The 23458-nt window shown below is 46.1% G+C and overlaps 1 protein-coding gene across 6 annotated transcripts in view; it reads left to right on the top strand.

Moving 5' to 3' along the window:
* Positions 1 to 9141, top strand: part of LOC121531789 (protein NDRG4) — a 29412-nt gene extending 20271 nt beyond the window's left edge. For 4 of the 6 annotated variants that reach the window (XM_041837237.2, XM_041837239.2, XM_041837240.2 and 1 more), the window contains 13 exons: positions 1024 to 1144; positions 1369 to 1431; positions 1550 to 1610; positions 1911 to 1997; positions 2164 to 2220; positions 2412 to 2515; positions 2670 to 2726; positions 3677 to 3728; positions 4761 to 4808; positions 4941 to 4976; positions 5325 to 5376; positions 5712 to 5750; positions 7320 to 9141. In XM_041837237.2, the coding sequence (XP_041693171.2) occupies positions 1024 to 1144; positions 1369 to 1431; positions 1550 to 1610; positions 1911 to 1997; positions 2164 to 2220; positions 2412 to 2515; positions 2670 to 2726; positions 3677 to 3728; positions 4761 to 4808; positions 4941 to 4976; positions 5325 to 5376; positions 5712 to 5750; positions 7320 to 7468 (926 nt within the window). In that variant the 3' untranslated portion in view covers positions 7469 to 9141. The remainder of the gene's footprint in view (positions 1 to 1023; positions 1145 to 1368; positions 1432 to 1549; positions 1611 to 1910; positions 1998 to 2163; positions 2221 to 2411; positions 2516 to 2669; positions 2727 to 3676; positions 3729 to 4760; positions 4809 to 4940; positions 4977 to 5324; positions 5377 to 5711; positions 5751 to 7319) is intronic. The other 2 variants (XM_041837238.2, XM_041837242.2) reach the window with 1 other exon arrangement.
* Positions 9142 to 23458: the final 14317 nt, after the last annotated feature.

Raw genomic sequence — 23458 nt, 5'->3', positions numbered from 1 at the left:
CCTCCCTCTGCCTGCATGCCTCCCTCTGCCTGCATGCCTCCCTCTGCCTGCATGCCTCCCTCTGCCACCCTCTGCAGCCGCAGCTGGGGGTAATAGTATGCACTGGCAGTAACCACAGCCTGACTCAGTCAACACAGATACAGAATGGAGAGAGAAAGAGAGCGAGAGATTGAGGGAGGGAGAGGAATGAGACAAAATAGAGGAGACACTAGCCTATATGTGGTTGTGCTGCTCCTGTATTGTGACCTTGTGCTGGGGAGGAGATGAGAGGCGAAGGAAGGATATGACTCAAGTTGCCACATGGAGACAATGCGCCTGCGGAGGATGAATAATAATGGTCTTCTGTTGCCATTTGGCTGACTGTGTGTGGGAGAATCAGAATCACCTCTCTGCCCTTGTGTGATGCCAGATACTGTAAATCACATAGCACAGAACACATCAGTTTCATCGTTGTCTAAAAGGACACCTGGAGCATTTCAGCTTTTCATTTTCCGTACGGTTATAGGTTAATTAGCCTGGTTAATGATGTTTGTTGGTGTTTGATGAGATGGAACAAACACCTCAGTGTTTTCTATCCCCTTATTAGCTCCATGGAGCAAACCAGTGTTGTCGTCTGACTCCCCACAAACCGAAGAGAAGTAGGACAACAGTGGCGGTGGGAGGGGGGAAACAGAGTTGTTTATCAGAGTTGTCAACATGGCTGTAGATTTTAAGAGGTGCGGTATATAGGGTGGCACTTCAGTTAACCTGTAACCTCAGTTAAATCTCTCAGTTTAAGTGCAGTATATCAAACTAGATTGTTTTTTCTTTACTCTGACTTAATGTACGACCACTCAAGCGCCCAGATGATAATGGAATGACTCCCAGTGAAACCATAGGTCATTTCTTATTCTCTGATATCGGTGATGTCTATTTCCCCTGCTGACAGGGTAGCAGTGGCACAGATGGCCACTTTCAAGGTGCTCTCTGCTTAATGCATGTTTAATGTTTTCTTCTCTCTGTCTCTCTCTCTGCCCTGCACAGACAAGTTGTGCTTCAACAGCTTCTTCCACAACGAGGACATGCAGGAGATCACCAAGCACTTTGTGGTGTGCCATGTGGATGCTCCTGGACAGCAGATTGGAGCCTCTCAGATGCCACAGGGGTATTATACCTACACATTCACATGCACGCACCTTAGCCACACACACGCATGCATGCGCACACACACTTATATACGCAAGTATATGCACTTATACAGTACGTATCCATACACCTCTGTTGTTGTCTTGTATTGACTGGAATGTGCATATAGACAGGGATTTCTACAGTTCTGTCTCTTTGCCATGTGACTGTTTAACTAAAGATCTCCACCTCCCCTCTCCACAGGTACCAGTACCCCAACATGGACCAGCTGGCAGGCATGCTGCCAAGCGTAGTGCAGCACTTTGGGTGAGTGGGCCTCCCCTTCCTCTCTCTCTTAGTAAACAGTACATTCATTATCCATATTGTTGAACTTTGAATGAATGAATGAACCTGTAAAGTAATTCAAACCATTCTCATTTTCCAGATTCAAGAGCATTGTGGGTATTGGAGTTGGGGCTGGTGCCTACATCCTGGCCAAATTTGCTGTAAGTCATACCCGGTAATTTTTTTTTGCATTTCCACATATTTCCTATTTTGGGGCCTAATAATGATCCCAGGTGTATCTACCACAGGAGGTTGGTGGCACCTTAATTGGGGAGGACGGGCACGTGGTAATGACTGGAGTGGAATCAGTGGAATGGTATCAAGACTTGGTTTCCAGGTGTTTGATGCCATTCCATTTGCTCCGTTCCAGACATTATTATGAGCCATCCTCCCAGCAGCCTCCTGTGGTATCTATCTAACATAACACACCCTTGCTCTGCTCTGCTTTGCTCTGTCCTCAGCTGATCTTTCCTGATCTGGTGGAGGGCCTGGTGCTGCTCAACATCGACCCCAACGGGAAGGGCTGGATCGACTGGGCCACCGGCAAGGTAGCAGACACTGCACCTATGTGGCAAACACATAAACAGAGTTACCTTTTAAAGCAGCTATTTTATCCCGACTATCAAAATGGCTGCTGTACTTGCAATTGGTGCAAGGTAATAATATCTATCTCTCTTTACTCTCTCTCTCTCTCTCCTTCTCCTTCCTCTCCAGCTGTCTGGGCTCACCAGTGCTCTTCCAGACACAGTCCTGCCCCACCTCTTTAGCCAGGTGAGTTCTCACTCCAGATATGTGTGGTAATCAAACCATTATCCACTTACCTACAATAGTTTGTGGCAATACATAGGACTACACACCATAATAACAACAACACTAGACTGCATGCTTTGTTATGCTAATAAACCTTTCAGAAACACCCAGTCTCTCAGTCTACCTGTGTTTTATTGTGGGTTGTTGTATAGGAGGAGCTGATGAACAACACAGAGCTGGTCCAGAGCTACCGTCAACAGATCAACAACACCGTCAACCAGGTCAACCTGCAGCTCTTCTGGAACATGTACAACAGGTAACAAACACACCTAGTGTGTACAGACACACACACACAAACTGCAGACTGTGTGTGTGTGTGTGTGTGTGTGTGTGTGTGGCAGATGGAGAGAGTTCTATATTCTTTGAGAGAATGTAAGCAGTGTGTCTCACAGTTCTCCTCTCCCTCTCAGCCGTAGGGATCTGGAGATGAACCGCTCTGGGACCATCATCAATGCCAAGACCCTGAAGTGAGTCTCCCTCTACAGTACTAGACCATTCTCCATGGTCCTTCATGTCATTGTCTAATTAAGCAATAAGGCACGAGGGGGTGTGGTATATGACCAATATACCATGGCTAACATGCTGACCAGACCGCACGCGCGTGTGCGTCAGCGTGTGCCATCGCGCGCATGTTGATTTTTTCCTCCCACACCAGACACGATCAGGACACGCAGGTTGAAATATCAAAACGAACTCTGAACCAACTATATTAACTTGGGGACAGGTCGAAAAGCATTAAACATTTATGGCAATTTAGCTAGCTAGCTTGCTGTTACTTGCTAATTTGTCCTGGGATGTAAACATTGGGTTGTTATTTTACCTGAAATGCACAAGGTCCTCTACTCCAACAATTAATCCACAGATTAGTTCAGGCTTCCTTCAGGCTTCTTCTTCTTCTTTGGACTTTATATGTCAGTTGGCAACCAACTTTAAGATGCATTACCACCACCACCAACTGGACTGGAGTGTGGACCTCAGTTCATCTTTCAATCACCGACGTGGGTATATGCTCCTAAAAACCAATGTGGAGATGGGAGAGGACCAAGTTCTATTTTAGCTCCTGGCCACGTAGACACGACGCTTCCGGTCTGGTCAGCATGTAAGGGCTGTTCTTATGCACAACGCAACGCGGAGTGCCTGGATACAACCCTTAGCCATGGTATAATGGCCGTATACCACAAACCCCTGAGGTGCCTTTAAGCTATTATAAACTGGTTACCAACGTAATTAGAACAGTAAAAATGAATTTTGTGTCATACCTGTGATATACCACCAATCAGCATTCAGGGCTCTAACCACCCGGTTTATAGTAGTGTTTAGGCACCTTTAACATTCATAACAGGTTACTGAAATTAGCTATGTTTGTTTATGTGTCTTTGTGTTTGTGTTGTTGCTGATCTATGCTCTGTGTTTCTAGGTGCCCTGTCATGCTTGTTGTTGGTGACAACGCTCCAGCTGAGGAGGGAGTGGTGAGTCCTTTTCCTTCTGTTATTCCGCTCCTTTTCTCTCATCTACACCCTCTCTCCATTTCTATCTCTTCTTCCTCTACCTCCCTCCCTCCCTGCCTCACCTCCCTACTTCCCTCCAAAACAGAAGCAGGTTAGTCAGCAGAAGCTCAGCTCTCTGTCTCACTCTAGGCACCCTTTTCCGGGGAAGGCTGAGTCAACTGTGTGTGCCTCACTGCTTCTCCAAGGCCTATATGTGTCTCTCTCTCTCTCTCTGCTCCATCCTCTGGGTTTCAACAGGCTCTTATGGGCCAGATATTTATATCTGTGTGTCTTTATGTACTGTTAATCTGCTAGACATTCAGGAGGTCAAGGCTTAATCACATCCCTCCTCTGTAAATGTAGGGATGATAGGAGGAGGGGATGGACGGGGGAGGAGTAAAATGAGAGGTTATACAACCTTGTTATTGAGGGAGGGAGGGAGGGAAAACATAGGGACGAGAGGGGGTGAGGGAGGGAGGGAAAAGAGAAGGGAGGGAGGGAAAACAGAGGGAAGAGAGGGGGTGAGGAAGGGGAGGAGGGAGGGAGGGAGGGGGGGAGGGAGGGAAAACAGAGGGAAGAGAGGGGGTGAGGGAGGGGGAGGGAGGGAAAACAGAGGGAAGAGAGGGGGTGAGGGAGGGAGGGGGGAGGGAGGGAAAACAGAGGGAGGGGGAGGGAGGGGCGGAGAGCGAGAGAAATATGAAAACATAGATGAAAAACAGAGATATTACATATTTGACATATATTTATTGCTATTTAATGTGTCTGCCAGCACACATCTGTACACACCCCTGGCTGCGACTGCGCAGCCTCTGCCGTGTGCTGGAATGACTCATCACTGCAGCAGACTTCAGTATCTGGGTCAGCCCCACCCTCTCCCCCACCTCCCTCCAAGCCTCTCTTTCATTCACATCTATATCCCTGCAATCCTATTGATTTCCCTGCAATCCTATTGATATGAGAATATTAAATATCCAGCACCTTAGTCCTCTATGTAATATTTTGTTGTTTCTCAAGGTTGAATGCAATTCCAAACTTGACCCAACCAACACCACCTTCTTAAAGGTATGAGTGCAAAGCATTAATTGTGGAATGTTGGTTTTATTAGATTTTTTATCTAATGAACTAAACATTTGATGTAAAAAATAGAGTATTCTGTAATTACTAATGTCCCTGTTCTCCCCTGTTGTGCTTCAGATGGCTGACTCTGGTGGACTTCCTCAGCTCACACAGGTCAGAACACTGCCTTCAGATGGCCCTCTGCATCCTCTCATTACACATTCAAATACTCCTACTATTATTTAGCCATGCCTTCCTCTGCACCACCTCCATATCCCCCTTACTTCCTCCAGTTTCTCTTCTGATGCAACTCTCAGATGACCCCTAACTTACTCTTTAAAATGCCTCTCTAATCTCCCTCGTCTGAATCTCCGGTTCCTCTTTTTATAAACCATTCTGCCACCATGAGAGGGTTGGCTCTATAGCACTCACCACAGCACTCCTCAAAGGTCATTGACATCATCTGGGGTCAGGGTCTCAGGAGGTCAAGTGTCTAACCGTACTCTTCTTGTTGTTTTATAGCCTGGAAAACTGTCCGAAGCATTCAAGTACTTCCTCCAGGGGATGGGCTACAGTAAGTATCTAGAACCCAATTACAGTCATTTGTCATATATTAGTGAGTATGTGAGACTGTGCGTGTGTTTGCGGTCTCTCAGAAACTAGGCATCACTACCTTGACTGAGTTTATCTCTCGATACCTTAGAAATACAACGTTGTCCAGTCTACTCCCTTGTTTGTCTTAATCCTCTGCTTTAACACTGTCTGTACGTTGTGTTGTTCTGAATGTGTCATGGAGTTCAGTTCGGACTGTGTTGTGAATATGTTGTTTGGTATGGTGCGATGTGATGTCTAATGCAGGGACCTGTGTTGTGTTAATCTTGCCCTCTATGTTTTCCTGCCTTCTCTCAGTTGCGTATGTGAAGGATCGGAGGTTGAGTGGAGGGCCAGGTACTTCCTGTTTGCTGTTCACCTCTGACCTCCTCCTCTCTTCTTCCCCTACATGAGATGTGGAGTGATGATGCTCTGATCATATATCTGCCTTTTGACTTATTATTGCATTTTCTTTGTTTTGGCGCTTGATTTCTGGTCATTGGCAATCTTGACGATTTTATTCAAAATGTTTATTTTTTATGCATTTTTCCTCAGCCTAAGGAAAAAGATGCCATTGTTACTTTTTCCCCATCTCTGCCATTGCATTCCCTATCTTACTCTTTGCATGGGATACAGTTAATTATGATCCAGCATTGAACTCTCATTGGCACATTGGAGTGTCCAAATGGAGCAACTTTGTGGAGAATGTTTGCATGAAAACAAAAAGGGTTGGTCTTGCCAGATTGTAAGTATCATAGCCAATATACCTGTTATGCAGATACAGTACCCTCTGTCATTTATGGGACAGTGTAGCATTTTTTCTTCGTTTGGCTCTATACTCCAAAAGTTTGTATTTGAAATCAAACAATGACTATGAGGTTAAAGTGCAGACGGTCAGCTTTAATTTGAAGGTATTTCCATCCATATCAGGTGAACCGTTTATAAATTACAGCACTTTTTGTACATAGTCCCCCCATTTGATATTTGTGTGTCTGTAACTTTCTCACTCATCATTATTTAAGATTCATTCAGGATGATCCATAATCATGGTAGCATCCACATTCATGTAAAGTGTTTAGAAACATATTCTATTCAAATTTATAATAAAATGACACAATACATTATTTACCATTCATTTCTATTGGGCACAAAATAATCTGAAACACAACCAAAACAAACAGCAAATGCATTCAACAAATGTGTAGAGTCACAAGCTTGATGTAGTCATTGCGTGCTATGAATATTTGACCAAATACTTAACTGTTTACGACTTTAATACACATATAACTGTATCTGCCTTTACCTTCAGACTGACCTCACAAAATGTTAGAACTACTACATCCCAAGTTTGAGATTTTTGGCATTTGTTACACAAGGTTCAAGTTTTCCATGTAATAAAATGATTGTACTATCATAGCTCTACTCTAAGACAACTGCTAAATCTTCATTACACAGATGAGTTCAGTAGCAGAACAGTGCTGCAGGAGGGCGAGCTGATGCCGATCAACTCCTCTGCAGCATTTAGACTTTCCTCACAGTCCCACTGCATGGTGCTGCAGTACTGTAGCAGGGTGAATGTGTCTGCATGCAGAGTTACAGACACATGTTGATAGCTTTACAGAACCTCTCAAGCATCCATAGCTAGCAGGAATGTTTGTTACAGCTGCCTTGCCTCACCAGCTGCGTACAATGTTACTTTTCAGTTTACACATTAGCAGGTTGTCCCTTATCTCCCAGTGTTAGCTCATATTGACATAGCTTTGCTGTTGTTTAATTGTGAATCTTGTCTTCCCCTATTTCATTCTGTCTTTCTTTCTTTCTCTCTCTCTCTTTCTCTCTGTCTCCCTCTCTCTCTTTTTCTCTCTCTCTCTCTCTTTTTCTCTGTCTCTCTCTCTCTGTTTCTCTCTCTGTCTGTCTCTCTCTTAGTGCCCTCTGCCAGTATGACCCGTCTGGCCCGCTCCCGGACGGCCTCCCTGACCAGTGGCAGCTCCATTGAGAGCTCTCGTATCCGTGGTTTTACACACACTGACAGCAACGAGGGCCAGGTCAGCCACACCATGGAGGTGTCCTGCTGAACCCTCAAACAAACACACACACACAAAGACAGACAGACAGAAAGACGTGGGTTGGAGAGAGGGAGAGAGAGATGAGTTTCTACTGAAATGGTTAATGCAGGATGTTCTCTCTATCTATCTCTCTTTGTCTTTGTCCTAGTATTATCTTGCCCAAAGTCCCTCAGTATTTGACAACTTTTGCCACCCCCTCCCCTCACTGTAAAATGACACCAATGTATTACTCTCCCCCTTAAACTTAAGAAACAGTTTAGTTTTTTCTTGAATTGTCGTTTGTTTTGCTAAGTGTCTCCTTTCCCTTTTGCCTGCTCCCCCAGCCCTACATCTGCCCCGCCCCCCTCCACTCAGACCCTTAGCCTCATCTGCCCCCTCCCACACTCATCAGCTTGTCTGCCGACAGTTTCTGTGAGGTGATCAATGATGGTAGTTAAGTGGGTTGTTGTCAGTGAGGATGGTTGGTCATTGGGGAAAAGACATACAGGACATTTTGTAGTTGTTTGCTCTATTCTTGCTCTTTGTCTGGAAAGTTCCAGATTTGACAGAAAGCAGCACACAGGCTATTATATTTCAGAGAGTTTTGCATCACACTGTGGAGGATGTGTCTGTGTGACAGCCACTAGATCAGTATTCCCACTCCACATCCCATGCAAGTTTTCCCATTGATTGTCATACAGAAGCATAAATAAATGTAGTGTGATTCTATACACATGTAGCCCACATGATTCCAGTCACCTGCATTGGTAGGAGTATCCACCCCTATATAGGTAGTGTGACCATGGTCATCTCCACCTCCCTAAAATGGAAGTGGTTCTGCCGAGGATCAGTTCTTAGTGGTCCTAGGAGCCGAGGCAGAACCTGTTAGATCTGAGATGTTCTTCTCTTAGGTCAGCTCTACAGCATTCAGCCCCACACAAAAGATATACCAAAGCTATACACACACTAACCTATGACGGCTGGGCTCTGTAAGGGGACCGAGCCAAATGATATAGGCACAGAAGCACAAAACACACAAAAATGTACGTACACACTGTCAATGTGTCAAAGTAAATGTGTCACCACAAAACAAATGTTAATGTATTTACATCTATACCCATGCATAGCTCACATAGAGAACCAACAGCCTAATATCCCACAGACCTCTTTTTCCCCCACCCCCGTGATATTGAGCTGAAATACTGGTCGTTGTTAATGGGGAGGCTAGGTGTGTGCTGCTAGCTGCTGTGATGGACTACCCATTGAGTGAAGCTAGTCCTATGAGGAGGAACTGTTGTCCCTGGCAATTTGCAGAGTAATGTCTTTCTACATTCGATTTGCATTCCTTATTCTCAGTAACAACTTCTCCCTATTATCTGTTTGAATGTCAATCTCTGCATCCCCCGATAGGGTGAAGTGGTATAACTACTACTGCAGGGGTGCTTCTTGGGACTGTCTGTAAGGGGCGAGATCCCAACCCCAACCCCCTCCCCCAAAACATTTACATTACATTTACATTACATTTTAGTCATTTAGCAGACGCTCTTATCCCAAAACCACAAGATGCCCCGCCCCTTACAGATACGTCCAGTCGCCACTAAAGGGCTATCAGCTGAGGTCAATTTTCAGTTCATATTGTTGCCTAGCAACAGTGCACCAATGTGCAAGGGTCCCCAAGGCGTACATAGCAAAAATTCTAGGACAGAGGCATGAATTAATGAATGAGTTCTGACAATGAGCGAGGGAAAGGGAGAGATTCTGTCTGAATGAATAAGAGGAATTTTCATTGTGAGAGAGCTGGATCTACAAAATGTCCTGATGGGGGGTGATAATGGGGGGTGATAATAGGAGGGGGGATAATAGTAAATGTAAAAGACGGTATGAGCGGGACTTCTGTGAGAGGATATTGGGTCAGGTCAACAAACACTCCCTTATACTCCTCCAATATGTTTGCATGCACCTTAATGTGTGATATTCAAGGCTGTGGTCATGCATTTTCTCTCCATAAGACTACTGTCGCTGTCAACTCTGAGCAGGCCTGATTTTGACCCCTCCCCCAGTCTCATACATACTGCCTGGTGGCCCCTGAATGTAATTTGTCATATTGAAGTGCTGTACAGTATTGTCCAAGTGCCCCCTTCCACCCACCCACCACCATTACCCCACTAGTGCTTGTACCTGCTATCCCCCCTACCCTACATCCTACCCTAACTCTTCCAAGAGAACCCAAGTCCTTCCAGGTCCTCCTTGCTCTGTAGATACTCACTGTTTTTAGAGCAGGTTAACTGAAAGAGCACTCCAACACTATTGTATTGTGACAAACAGCATTTTGGTTCCTTATTCCTAGAGTTCCTCTTTTTATATAACAATATAATTACGTTTTCTGTGTATTATTATTATTATTATTATTATTATTATTATTATTATCATTATTACAGTATTATTGATTGATTTATATTGAGCAATAAGTTGTTTTTTGACTGTATGTTTTCATGGGAGTCTCCCCAACATTGTTTCTGTTCACAGAGATAGTAGGATTGACTTTTACCTGCTTAGTCATAAAATGTGTAATGTAAAGTTTAAATATATATATACAGTATATATACTGTAAGCTGTCTCTGTCCATGTAAAGACAAAGAAATAAATACTTTATGTCAGCATGGAGTCATATGTTTAATAAGTGCATTTCTTTGCAACACTGGTTTTATTGAAAAAGTAATGATTCACACAAATGTTTTTCACTTGCTTCCACCGATGCTGGATATGTACACAACAAAATATACTGTACGTTTTACGTTTTAGTCATTTAGCAGACGCTCTTATCCAGAGTGATTTACAGTAGTTGAGGGACTGGATGTTGGTGGACATTTTCTTGATCTGTATGCCAATGTCATATTGCTCCCGCCCAGTCACAGTATTAAAGGAGTAGAAGATCTCCTTTGTATCCTTACTCAGGTAGCACGTGGCGTAGAGCACGCCGCACGCCATAAAGCTATTGCTCACAGCACGCTTGTGGGCTTAAGTGGTCCGGCCCAGGGTGGGAGGACTGTCAGGGATCACGTCAGAGAGGACTAGGTTACCGAAGTTATCAGAGGTGGTGTAGATTACCCAGACACCACTCATCAGTAGCTAGGTCCATGTCAGTGTAACCGTAGAAAGCATCCAGATGGCAGAAGTTGAACTTGCTGTTGAACCCATCACCTTTGGGCAGGGCCATGGGGGTGACTGTTTTGGCGGTGATGTTGAAGCGGCAGACAGCGTCTTTGTTGTAGCAGTTGTAGTAGAGGGCGTCCCCTTACATGACGACGTTAGGCCCCTGTACGGTGTTGGAGGAGTGAATCACCACACTGCCTGGAATACTGACCCCCACAACCAGAGAGCTCTGGCTGCTATACAGTCTCACAAGGTTGGAGAACACGTTGCTTGCAGTTTGAGGCACCATCCAAAACCAGGTTTGGGGTCGTGACCCCAAGAGCCATAGCTGAATATAGTATATAGTAGGTGAATATGTGTTGGGACCAGTCACACTCATGTAGGAAACTGTCCTAGGGGACAGTTTCCCACATGAGACACATAATGAACAAGAGGACAGTGAAATCACAGCAGCAAACAACTTTTTAAATGCAGATAAGAAAGAAAAAGTTATAGTTGTCAATACAAGTGCTGTGGAAGAACGCATGGGGAGATGTACAGGTTCAGGGGGCGGGGCAGTAGGATGGTGGCCTTTCTGGCACTGGGCCAGGTCCCTCCTCAGACGTTTGTTGGCCTCCTGTCCCCTGACCACCTGCATGTTGTAAAACTTATCCAGCTCACCCATCTCCTCTTTGAACTCCTGCAGCTGGTAAGAAAAGTGCCTGATCATTCCTCAATACATATAGTCAAACTGATGATTGCTTCTCTACAACACCTTTAAAACTCATATATGGTAGTCATACATGTTCATATTTAAGGTACTGTGGCTGCTCATTGTTAAGGTTAGTATGTTTTACTATAGTTTGTGACCATGACTGCAGAAAATAAGATAAAAAAGAAATACACATTTAATTGTTTATTGCCAGTAGTAAACCCTTTGCTCTTCAGTGGGGTTCCTTACCTGTTTAGCAGTGTACAGTGGGGAAAAAAAGTATTTAGTCAGCCACCAATTGTGCAAGTTCTCCCACTTAAAAAGATGAGAGAGGCCTGTAATTTTCATCATAGGAACAAGTCAACTAGGACAGACAAAATGAGGAACAAAAATCCAGAAAATCACATTGTAGGATTTTTTATGAATTTATTTGCAAATTATGGTGGAAAATAAGTATTTGGTCAATAACAAAAGTTTCTCAATACTTTGTTATATACCCTTTGTTGGCAATGACACAGGTCAAACGTTTTCTGTAAGTCTTCACAAGGTTGTCACACACTGTTGCTGGTATTTTGGCCCATTCCTCCATGCAGATCTCCTCTAGAGCAGTGATGTTTTGGGGCTGTCGCTGGGCAACACAGACTTTCAACTCCCTCCAAAGATTTTCTATGGGGTTGAGATCTGGAGACTGGCTAGGCCACTCCAGGACCTTGAAATGCTTCGTACGAAGCCACTCCTTCGTTGCCCGGGCAGTGTGTTTGGGATCATTGTCATGCTGAAAGACCAGCCACGTTTCATCTTCAATGCCCTTGCTGACGGAAGGAGGTTTTCACTCAAAATCTCACGATACATGGCCCCATTCATTCTTTCCTTTACACGGATCAGTCGTCCTGGTCCCTTTGCAGAAAAAACAGCCCCAAAGCATGATGTTTCCACCCCCCATGCTTCACAGTAGGTATGGTGTTCTTTGGATGCAACTCAGCATTATTTGTCCTCCAAACACGACGAGTTGAGTTTTTACCAAAAAGTTCTATTTTGGTTTCATATGACATTCTCCCAATCCTCTTCTGGATCATCCAAATGCACTCTAGCAAACTTCAGACGGGCCTGGACATGTACTGGCTTAAGCAGGGGGACACGTCTGGCACTGCAGGATTTGAGTCCCTGGCGGCGTAGTGTGTTACTGATGGTAGGCTTTGTTACTTTGGTCCCAGCTCTCTGCAGGTCATTAACTAGGTCCCCCCGTGTGGTTCTGGGATTTTTGCTCACCGTTCTTGTGATCATTTTGACCCCACGGGGTGAAATCTTGCGTGGAGCCCCAGATCGAGGGAGATTATCAGTGGTCTTGTATGTCTTCCATTTCCTAATAATTGCTCCCACAGTTGATTTCTTCAAACCAAGCTGCTTACCTATTGCAGATTCAGTCTTCCCAGCCTGGTGCAGGTCTACAATTTTGTTTCTGGTGTCCTTTGACAGCTCTTTGGTCTTGGCCATAGTGGAGTTTGGAGTGTGACTGTTTGAGGTTGTGGACAGGTGCCTTTTATACTGATAACAAGTTCAAACAGGTGCCATTAATACAGGTAACGAGTGGAGGACAGAGGAGCCTCTTAAAGAAGAAGTTACAGGTCTGTGAGAGCCTGAAATCTTGCTTGTTTGTAGGTGACCAAATACTTATTTTCCACCATAATTTGCAAATAAATTCATAAAAAATCCTACAATGTGATTTTCTGGATTTCTTTTTCTCAATTTGTCTGTCATAGTTGAGGTGTACCTATGATGAAAATTACAGGCCTCTCTCATCTTTTTAAGTGGGAGAACTTGCACAATTGGTGGCTGACTAAATACTTTTTTTCCCCACTGTATGTGTTGAGGCATTGGTAGCTGTGAGTGGTACTGTTAAGTTTGGCAATGAGCTGCTGGATCTCAGCTAGTTCGTTCTTTATGACCTGTAGAGACAGTCCCGTACAGATCCCTATCATCTTCCTACTCCAGCGCACACAGAATACGCCTCTTCAGACCCAGCAACAGACCCTCCACTTTCATAGGCTACAGGTGAACAGTAGACAGGTAACTTCCGTCATTACTTGATTTACTTTTACACACAATGAAATTATGTGAAATATCAGAGATCTGTTTCTCACTATATGTAATTGCTTTAGAGAAAGTGGATATTTAGAAATAGGATTTCAGATGCCTGTCTCTTGCCTGCTGTGAAGTGATGTATTTAGTACACTTTGAGGCACTTTGTAAACAACAGGTGTAGACTAACAGAGAGAAAATACAGAAATAATAGAATAGTAAAACAGGTAATAATAAATGTAATAATAAATACATAGAGTAACGATAACTTGGCTATATACACTTCATGACCAAAAGTATGTGGACACCTGCTCGTCGAACATCTCATTCCAAAATCATGAGCATTAATATGGAGTTGGTCCCCCCTTTGCTGCTATAACGGTCTCTACTCTTCTGGGAAGTCTTTCCACTAGATGTTGGATTTGCTTCCATTCAGCCACAAGAGCATTAGTGAGGTCGGGCAATGATGTTGGGCGATTAGGCCTGGCTCGCAGTCGGCGTTCCAATTCATCCCAAAGGTGTTCGATGGGGTTGAGATCAGGGCTTTGTGCAGGCCAGTTAAGTTCTTCCACACCGATCTCGACGAACCATTTCTGTATGGACCTCGATTTGTGCACGAATCCACATATTTGAAGGGCTGTCCACATACTTTGTATATATAGTGTATACGGGGTACCAGTACCGAGTCGATGTGCAGGGGTACGAGGTGATCGAGGTAGATATGTACATATAACTAGGAATAAAGTGACAGATATTAAACAGTAGCAGTAGCAGCGTATGTGATGAAACAAAAAAGTTAGTACCAAAAGTGTCAATGCAAATAGTCCGGGTAACTATTTGGTTATCTATTTAACTAACTATATGGCTTGTTGCATCAGTACCGCTTGCCGTGCGGTAGCAGAGAGAACAGTCTATGACTTGGGTGGCTGGAGTCGTTGACAATTTCTTGGGCCTTCCTCTGACACCGCCTGGTATAGAGGTCCTGGATGGCAGGGAGCTCGGCCCCAGTAATATACTGGGCTGTACTAACTACCCTCTGTAGTGCCTTGCGGTCGGATGCCAAGCAGTTGCCATACCAAGTGGTGATGCAGCCAGTCAAGATGTGCTCAATGGTGCAGCTGTAGAACTTTTTGAGGATCTGATTTTGCCCATGCAAAATCTTTCAGCCTCCTGAGGGGGAAGAGGTGTTGTCGTGCCCTCTTCACGACTCTGTTGGTGTGTGTGGACCATGATAGATCCTTAGTGATGTGGACACCAAGGAACTTGAAACTCTCGACCATCTCTACTACAGACCCTTTCTCTGTCGATGTGAATTGGGGCCTGCTCGGCCCTCCGTTTCCTATAGTCCACGATCAGCTCCTTTGTCTTGCTGACATTGAGGAAGAGGTTGTTGTTCCGGCACCACACTGCCAGTCTCTGACCTCCTCCCTATAGGCTGTCTCATCGTCGTTGGTGATCAGGCCTACCACCGTCGTGTCATCTGCATACTTAATGATGGCGTTGGAGTCGTGCGCGGCCACACAGTCGTGGGTGAACAGGGAGTACAGGAGGGGACTAAGCACACACCCCTGAGGGGCCCCTGTGTTGAGGGTCAGCGTGGCGGATGTGTTGTTACCTACCCTCACCACCTGGGGACGGCCCGTCAGGAAGTCCAGGATCCAGTTGCAGAAAGAGGTGTTTAATCCCAGGGTCCTTAGCTTAGTGATGAGTTTGGAGGGGACTATGGTATTGAACGCTGAGCTGTAGTCAATGAACAGCATTCTCACATAGGTGTTCCTCTTGTCCAGGTGGGAAAAGGCAATAGAGATTAGATAATCTGTGGATCTGTTGGGGCAGTATGCAAATTGGAGTGGGTCCAGGGTGTCTGGGATAAAGGTGTTGATGTGAGCCATGACCAGCCTTTCAAAGCATTTCATGGCTACAGATGTGAGTGCTACGGGGTGATAGTCATTTAGACAGGTTACCTTGTAGGTATTACAGATTGGGTCAGGGAGAGGTTGACAATGTCAGTGAAGACACTTGCCAGCTGGTCAGAGCATTCTCTGAGTACGCGTCCTGGTAATCCGTCTGGCCCTGCGACCTTGTGAATGTTAACCTGTTTAAAGGTCTTACTCACTTCGGCTACAGAGAGCTTGATCACACAGTTGTCTGGAACATGCTCTCATGAGGGAAGGGGCGCTCAGGTCACACACACAATCATTCAGCGACGACCAGGCATGCGAAGAACAGTGGGAGAAATGTGCAGAGAAAGGAAACAATATTATACTACACACCTGCAGGACATTTTTTACCCTTAATTGTCAAAGATTCTGCTGTTGCTCTATTGCTACTTCATGTCATGTAGACAAAATGTGTTATCAGCTGAGCAGGACAGTGGTCCAGCAGGACAGTGGAGGATGGAGAGTAGTCCAGTGATCATCAACATTAACACCAGAGAGGACTTCATGTTTGGCCAGAGTACAAAATGGATGTTAGACCAGTTGCTCTAAGACCCATGCAAATATGAGAGGGGATATGTGACTCCCTCTTGTGTAATAAGACATAAAGCATTAATGCTGATGAGAATGACGATAAGAGAAGAAAAATGGGAAAGGAAAAATATAGGAAGTTCCTTTTCGGAGTCTGTTTTGTTTGTGGGTTTGCGAATGAAATATGACCAAATATCTGTGGTAGGGGAAAAATATTAGGAACAGAAACTAAACAAGTTCTTCTTCTGTTCACAAGGCAACACGATAGATGATAAAATATACCGGATTGTGAAAGAGATTATTCTAACTCACTCTCAGTTCCACTCTTTATCACGTTTGGTTTGTGCAATTCAATTTATTGAAAAGTTGCCTTCCATAAAATAAAGAATGCATGTTCTTCATCAATCCTGTCTGATCTATGGCGTTGACAGATTATAGCTATACACTTTAGTGAGCAGCTTCAAGTCTACTGTACGTTCAGTAGAGATGTAGGGCCATACGAGCCACACCGAGAAGGATCTTCATTTTTTAAAATTTTAGAGCTAGTATGGTTTTAAAGGAGTTCAAATGTTAAAATATCAAGTAGTAGTGGGTTTGCTTATCTGATAACTTTTTTAAGAAGTCCTCTGGAAAACCATCTAGGGCTATAGGCATTTCACATGGCAATGCTTGGGTGATTACCTTACTTAAGAATGGTTACTTAAACTCTACCTCCAGCTCAGAATGATTTTACAAAACATTAGGAACATCTGCTCTTTAAATGACACAGACTGACCAGGTGAATCCAGGTGAAAGCTATGATCCCTCACTGATGTCACTTATTAAATCCACTTCAATCAATGTAGATGAAGGGGAGGAAACAGGTTAAAGAAGGATTTTAAAGCCTTGAGACAATTGAGACATGGATTGTGTATGTGTGCCATTCAGTGAATAGTTGGGAAGAGATTTGTGATGTACCGATTCCATGGCATAGTGTTTATGAACTGATACGCAAAACGACGCCGGATTCAAAACTTATAATTTTTCAATTTAAATTATTATATAAAATTCTTGCTACCAATAGAATGTTATTTATATGGGGGATACAATCAGATAAAATCAGCTCTGCAGATTTTGCTGTGAAGAGACAGAATCATTAGATAATTTGTTTTGATACTGTCCATTTGTAGCTTGTTTTTGGACAGGAATGGCTAAAGGATTGCAATATTTACCTGGAGCTAACCCTGCAGATAGCATTACTGGGTGATCTGAAAAGTCATAGTCAATCGATCAATAATATACTAATAATTTTAGCAAAAATGTTTATTTTCAATTTACAATCTGTAGAAACAATGAGAATAGAAAGGTTCAGAACTTTTGTAAAACATCACAGTACAGTTGAAAAATATATGGCAAATAGAAATCCAGTATGGATGGTGTTAAGAGATAGATGGGTGGTGTTGAATAGAGTTGAAGGATGGGACTAATAACAACTAACAACAACTAATAACAACAAGATAACTAATAGTGTAAGCATACTGTGTCCATAATAAGTATATAGGTTATAGTTTGAGAGCTTTTGTGAAAGAGCACAGTTAGAAAGATATGGCATATAGAAGCAAACCGGATGGACATCATGAAAATGATCGGAGAGGTTGAGGGTAGAGGAAGTTCAGGAGTAAAAACAAACAAAATAGAATTATTGTAAAATTGACTGTGTCCATAAAATGTACAGTCGTGGTCAAAAGTTTTGAGGATGACACAAATACACATTTTCACAAAATCTGCTGCCTCAGTTTTGATGATGGCAATTTGCATATACTCCAGAATGTCATGAAGAGTGATCAGATGAATTGCAATGAATTGCAAAGTCCCTCTTTTCCATGAAAATGAACTTAATCCCCCAAAAACATTTCCACTGCATTTCAGCCCTGCCACAAAAGGACCAGCTGCCATCATGTCAGTGATTCTCTCGTTAACACAGGTGAGAGTGTTGACGAGGACAAGGCTGGAGATCACTCTGTCATGCTGATTGAGTTGAAATAACAGACTGGAAGCTTAAAAGGAGGGTGGTGCTTCAAAATCATTGTTCTTCCTCTGTTAACCATGGTTACCTGCAAGGAAACACGTGCCGTCATCATTGCTTTACACAAAAAGGGCTTCACAGGCAAGGATATTGCTGCTAGTAAGATTGCACCTAAATCAACCATTTATCGGATCATCAAGAACTTCAAGGAGAGAGGTTCAATTGTTGTGAAAAAGGCGTCAGGGCGCCCAAGAAAGTCCAGCAAGCGACAGGACCGTCTCCTAAAGTTGATTCAGCTGCGGGATCGGGGCACCACCAGGGCAGTGCTTGCTCAGGAATGGCAGCAGGCAGGTGTGAGTGCATCTGCACGCACAGTGAGGTGAAGACTTTTGGAGGATGGCCTGGTGTCAAGAAGGGCAGCAAAGAAGCCACTTCTCTCCAGTAAAAACATCAGGGACAGACTGATATTCTGCAAAAGGTACAGGGATTGGACTGCTCAGGACTGGGGTAATGTCATTTTCTCTGATGAATCCCCTTTCCGATTGTTTGGGGCATCCGGAAAACACCTTGTCCGGAGAAGACAAGGTGAGCGCTACCATCAGTCCTGTGTCATGCCAACAGTAAAGCATCCTGAGACCATTCATGTGTGGGGTTGCTTCTCAGCCAAGGGAGTGGGCTCACTCACAATTTTGCCTAAGAACACAGCCATGAATAAAGAATGGTACCAACACATCCTCCGAGAGCAACGTCTCCCAACCATCCAAGAACAGTTTGGTGACGACCAATGCCTTTTCCAGCATGATGGAGCACCTTGCCATAAGGCAAAAGTGATAACTAAGTGGCTCGGGGAACAAAACATCAACATTTTGGGTCCATGGCCAGGAAACTCCCCAGACCTTAATCCCATTGAGAACTTGTGGTCGATCCTCAAGAGGTGGGTGGACAAACTAAACCCCACAAATTCTGACAAACTCCAAGCATTGATTATGCAAGAATGGGTTGCCATCAGTCAGGATGCCGCCCAGAAGTGAATTGACAGCATGCCAGGGCGGATTGCAGAGGTCTTGAAAAAGAAGGGTCAACACTGCAAATATTGACTCTTTGCATAAACTTAATGTAATTGTCAATAAAAGCCTTTGACACTTATGGAAGGCTTGTAATTATACTTCAGTATACCATAGTAACATCTGACAAAAATATCTCATAACACTGAAGCAGCAAACTTTGTGAAGACCAAAACTTTTGACCAAGACTGTATATAGTATGTATAAGATGGAAGTAGAGGCCTAATGTCAGGTGGTGATGTGTACGCGGCGAGTGAAGTCAGACGCAGGACATAGAGAATCAGGTTGACTACTTTACTGAGCGTTACGCACAAAACAAACGTCTCCAACACTGGAGGGAAAAACACCATATGCGTAATCCGAAGTAGTAGCTAGGCCGAACATCAAACAAGACAATGAACAATAACACACAAAACCCACACAAAACCTCCTCCTTGCCTGCCCGAGCAAGGAGGAGGAGCAGCCTCAGCAGAATCAGTGACAGTACCCCCTTGACGCGCGGCTCCAGCCGTGCGCCGACCCCGGCCTCGGGGACGGCCAGGAGGACGCGGAGCAGGGCTAGTGGGATGACTCCGGTGGAACTCCGTCAAGAGGGAGGGATCTAAGATGTCCCTCCTAGGCACCCAGCACCGTTCCTCCGGACCGTACCCCTCCCACTCCACGAGATACTGCAGACCCCCCATCCGACGTCTCGACGAATCCACGATGGACCGGACTGAGTATGCCGGAGCCCCCTCGATGTCCAGTGGGGGTGGAGGAGCCTCTCGTATCTCATTCTCCTGGAGTGGACCAGCTACCACCGGCCTGAGGAGAGACACATGGAACGAGGGGTTAATGCGATAATCATTGGGCAGTTGTAACCTGTAACATACCTCGTTCAATCTCCTCAGGACTTTAAATGGCCCCACAAACCGCCGACCCAGCTTCCGGCAGGGCAGGCGAAGGGGTAGGTTTCGAGTCGAGAGCCAGACTCGATCTCCAGGTGCATACACTGGACCCTCACTGCGGTGGCGATCAGCGCTTGCCTTATGCCTACGGATAGCCCGCTGCAGATGGACATGCGCAGCGTTCCATGTTTCCTCCAAGCGCCGAAACCATTCATCCACCGCAGGAGCCTCGATCTGGCTCTGATGCCAGGGTGCCAGAACCGGCTGATACCACAACACACACTGAAAAGGAGTCAGATTAGTGGAGGAGTGGCGAAGTGAGTTCTGGGCAATCTCTGCCCAGGGGATATACCCCGACCACTCCTCCTGCCGGTCCTGGCAATAGGACCTCAGAAACCTACCCACATCCTGGTTTACTCTCTCCACCTGCCCATTACTCTCAGGGTGGAAACCCGAGGTAAGGCTAACCGAGACCCCCAAGCGTTCCATAAACGCCCTCCAGACTCTAGAGGTGAACTGGGGACCCCGATCAGACACTATATCCTCAGGTACCCCGTAGTGCCGGAAGATGTGAGTAAACAGGGCCTCAGCAGTTTGTAGGGCAGTAGGGAGACCCGGCATTGGAATGAGATGGCAGGGCTTAGAAAACCAATCCACAACGACCAAAATAGTGTTATTCCCCTGGGAGGGAGGAAAGGTCCGTGACAAAGTCCACCGGTAGGTGAGACCACGGCCGTTGTGGAACTAGTAGGGGTTGTAACTTCCCCCTGGGCAGGTGTCTAGGTGCCTTACACTGAGCGCACACCGAGCCGGAGGAGACATAAACCCTCACGTCCTTTGCCAATGTTGGCCACCAGTACTTTTCACTAAGGCAGTGCACTGTCCAGCCGATACCAGGATGACCAGAGGAGGGTGACGTGTGAGCCCAATAAATCAGTCGATCACGGATCTCGAGCGGCACGTACTTCCGCCCCTCCGGACACTCTGGAGGAGTAGGGTCGGTACGTAACGCCCGCTCGATCTCCGCATCGACCTCCCACACCACCAGACAAGACCCCGGAAGTATGGGAGTGGGCTCAATGGACCTCTCCTCTGTGTCATATCGCCAGGGCGTCTGCCTTAACGTTCTGTGACCCTGGTATATAGGTGAGCTTAAAGACAAACCGGGCCAGAAACATGGCCCACCTAGCCTGACGAGGGTTCAGTCTCCTAGCTGCCCGGATGTACTCCAGGTTACGATGGTCAGTCAGAATGAGAAAAGGGTGTTGAGCCCCCTCAAGCCAATGCCTCCACACCTTTAGGGCTTGGACCACAGCTAGCAGCTCCCTGTCCCCCACGTTGTAATTACGTTCCGCCGGGCTGAGTTTCTTAGAGTAAAAAGCACGGGGACGGAGTTTAGGAGGCGTGCCCGAGCGTTGAGACAGTACAGCCCCAATACCCGCCTCTGACGCGTCCACCTCCACTTGGAACGCCAAAGAGGGGTCCGGATGTGCCAGCACCGGAACCGAGGTGAACAGGTCCTTCAGATGTCTAAACGCCCTGTCCGCCTCGGCCGACCACTGCAAACGCACCGGGCCCCCCTTTAGCAGGGAGGTGATGGGAGCTGCTACCTGTCCAAAACCCCGGATAAACCTCCGGTAGTAATTGGCAAAACCCAAAAACCGCTGCACCTCCTTAACCGTGGTGGGAGTCTGCCAATTACGCTTGGCTGAAACGCGGTCAATCTCCATCTCCACCCCTGACGCGGACAACCGATGTCCCAGGAAGGAGATGGACTCCTGGAAAAACAGGCATTTCTCAGCCTTCACATACAAGTCATGCTCCAACAGCCTACCCAACACCCGACGCACCAGGGCCACATGCTCGGCTCGTGTAGCAGAGTATATTAGAATGTCGTCAATATACACCACTACACCCTGCCCATGCAAATCCCGGAAAATCTTGTCCACAAATGATTGGAAGACTGAAGGAGCATTCATTAACCTGTATGGCATGACGAGATACTCATAGTGACCCGAGGTGGTACTAAATGCTGTTTTCCATTCATCTCCTTCCCTAATGCGCACCAGGTTGTAAGCGCTCCTGAGATCCAATTTTGTGAAGAATCGCGCTCCGTGTAATGACTCCGTCATACTCGCAATCAGAGGGAGAGGATAACTGTATTTAATAGTAATCTGATTGAGACTACGGTAATCAATACACGGGCGCAAACCTCCATCCTTCTTCTTCACAAAAAAGAAACTCGAGGACGCAGGAGAAGTGGAGGGCCGTATGTATCCCTGTCCCAGAGATTTGGCGATGTATGTTTCCATAGCCGCCGTCTCCTCTTGAGACAGAGGACACACATGACTACGCGGAAGTGCAGCGTCTGCCTGGAGGTCTATCGCACAATCCCCCTGTCTATGCGGTGGTAATTGAGTCGCCCTCTTCTTACTGAAGACGAGTGCCAAATCATCATACTCAGGAGGAATGTGCAGTGCGGGCACTTGGTTCGGACTTTCCACTGTTGTCGCCCCTACGGAAACACCTACACACCGCCCGACACACTGATCAGACCACTCCCTGAGAGCCCTCTGTTGCCACGAAATGTTGGGGTCATGAGATATTAACCAAGGAAGCCCCAGCACCACGGGAAACGCAGGAGAGTCGATCAGATACAACTGTATAATTTCCTCATGACCCCCCTGCGTCTTCATCTTAAGTGGCGCCGTGACCTCCCTAATTAATCCTGACCCCAAAGGACGGCTGTCTAGGGCATGGATAGGGAAAGGCACATCTACTGGTAGGAGGGGAATATCTAACTTATAACAGAAATTGCGATCAATAAAATTCCCAGCTGCGCCTGAATCGACTAGCGCCTTATGCTGGGAGGTGAAACCTGGGGAAATTCAACTTGGATACACAAGTGGACAACAGAGAGCTCTGGGTGAGTTGGGCGCTTACTCACCTGGAATGACTCATCAGTGAGTGACCTGCTGCCTCGATTCCCAGGAGACCCTCCCCAGCACCGAACCGCAGTGTGTCCTCTACGGCCACAGTTGGTGCAGGGGACGGCCTCTCTCCGGGTCTCTCTCCTCCTCTCTCTAGCACCAGCACCCCCGAGCTCCATAGGGCTCGGCTCGGAGGTGCTGGGGGATGGAATGGACAGCCCCAACTCCGGACGTCCGCGGGTAGCCAGCAGGGTATCCAGACGGATCGACATGTCCACCAACTGATCGAAGCTCAAGTTGCTCAAGAAGCTCAAACTCTCGACGAACGTCCTCCCGTAGGCTGCACCTATAGTGGTCGATGAGGGCCCTCTCATTCCATCCCGCATTGGCCACCAGAGTCCGGAAATCCAGGGCGAAATCTTGCGCGCTCCTCTTCCCCTGTTGGAGGTGGAACAGACGCTCCCCCGCCGCTTTCCCCTCTGGGGGATGATCGAAAACCGCCCTGAAGCGGCGGGAGAACTCCGCATAACTGATGGTGGCGGCGTCTATTCCCCTCCATTCGGCATTGGCCCACTCCAATGCCTTGCCGGATAGACAGGAGATGAGGGCGGAAACGCTATCGTATCCCGAGGGCGCCGGGTGAATGGTTGCCAGGTAGAGTTCTACTTGAAGCAGGAAACCCTGACACACGGCTGCGGTGCCATCATAAGCCCTCGGGAGCGAGAGCCGAATCCCACTGGACT

This window comes from Coregonus clupeaformis, chromosome 19 (assembly GCF_020615455.1).
Source record: "Coregonus clupeaformis isolate EN_2021a chromosome 19, ASM2061545v1, whole genome shotgun sequence".
Taxonomy (NCBI): Eukaryota; Metazoa; Chordata; class Actinopteri; order Salmoniformes; family Salmonidae; genus Coregonus; species Coregonus clupeaformis.
The sequence above is the reverse complement of the archived record's forward strand: the minus strand, read 5'-3'. Positions and strand labels throughout refer to the sequence as shown.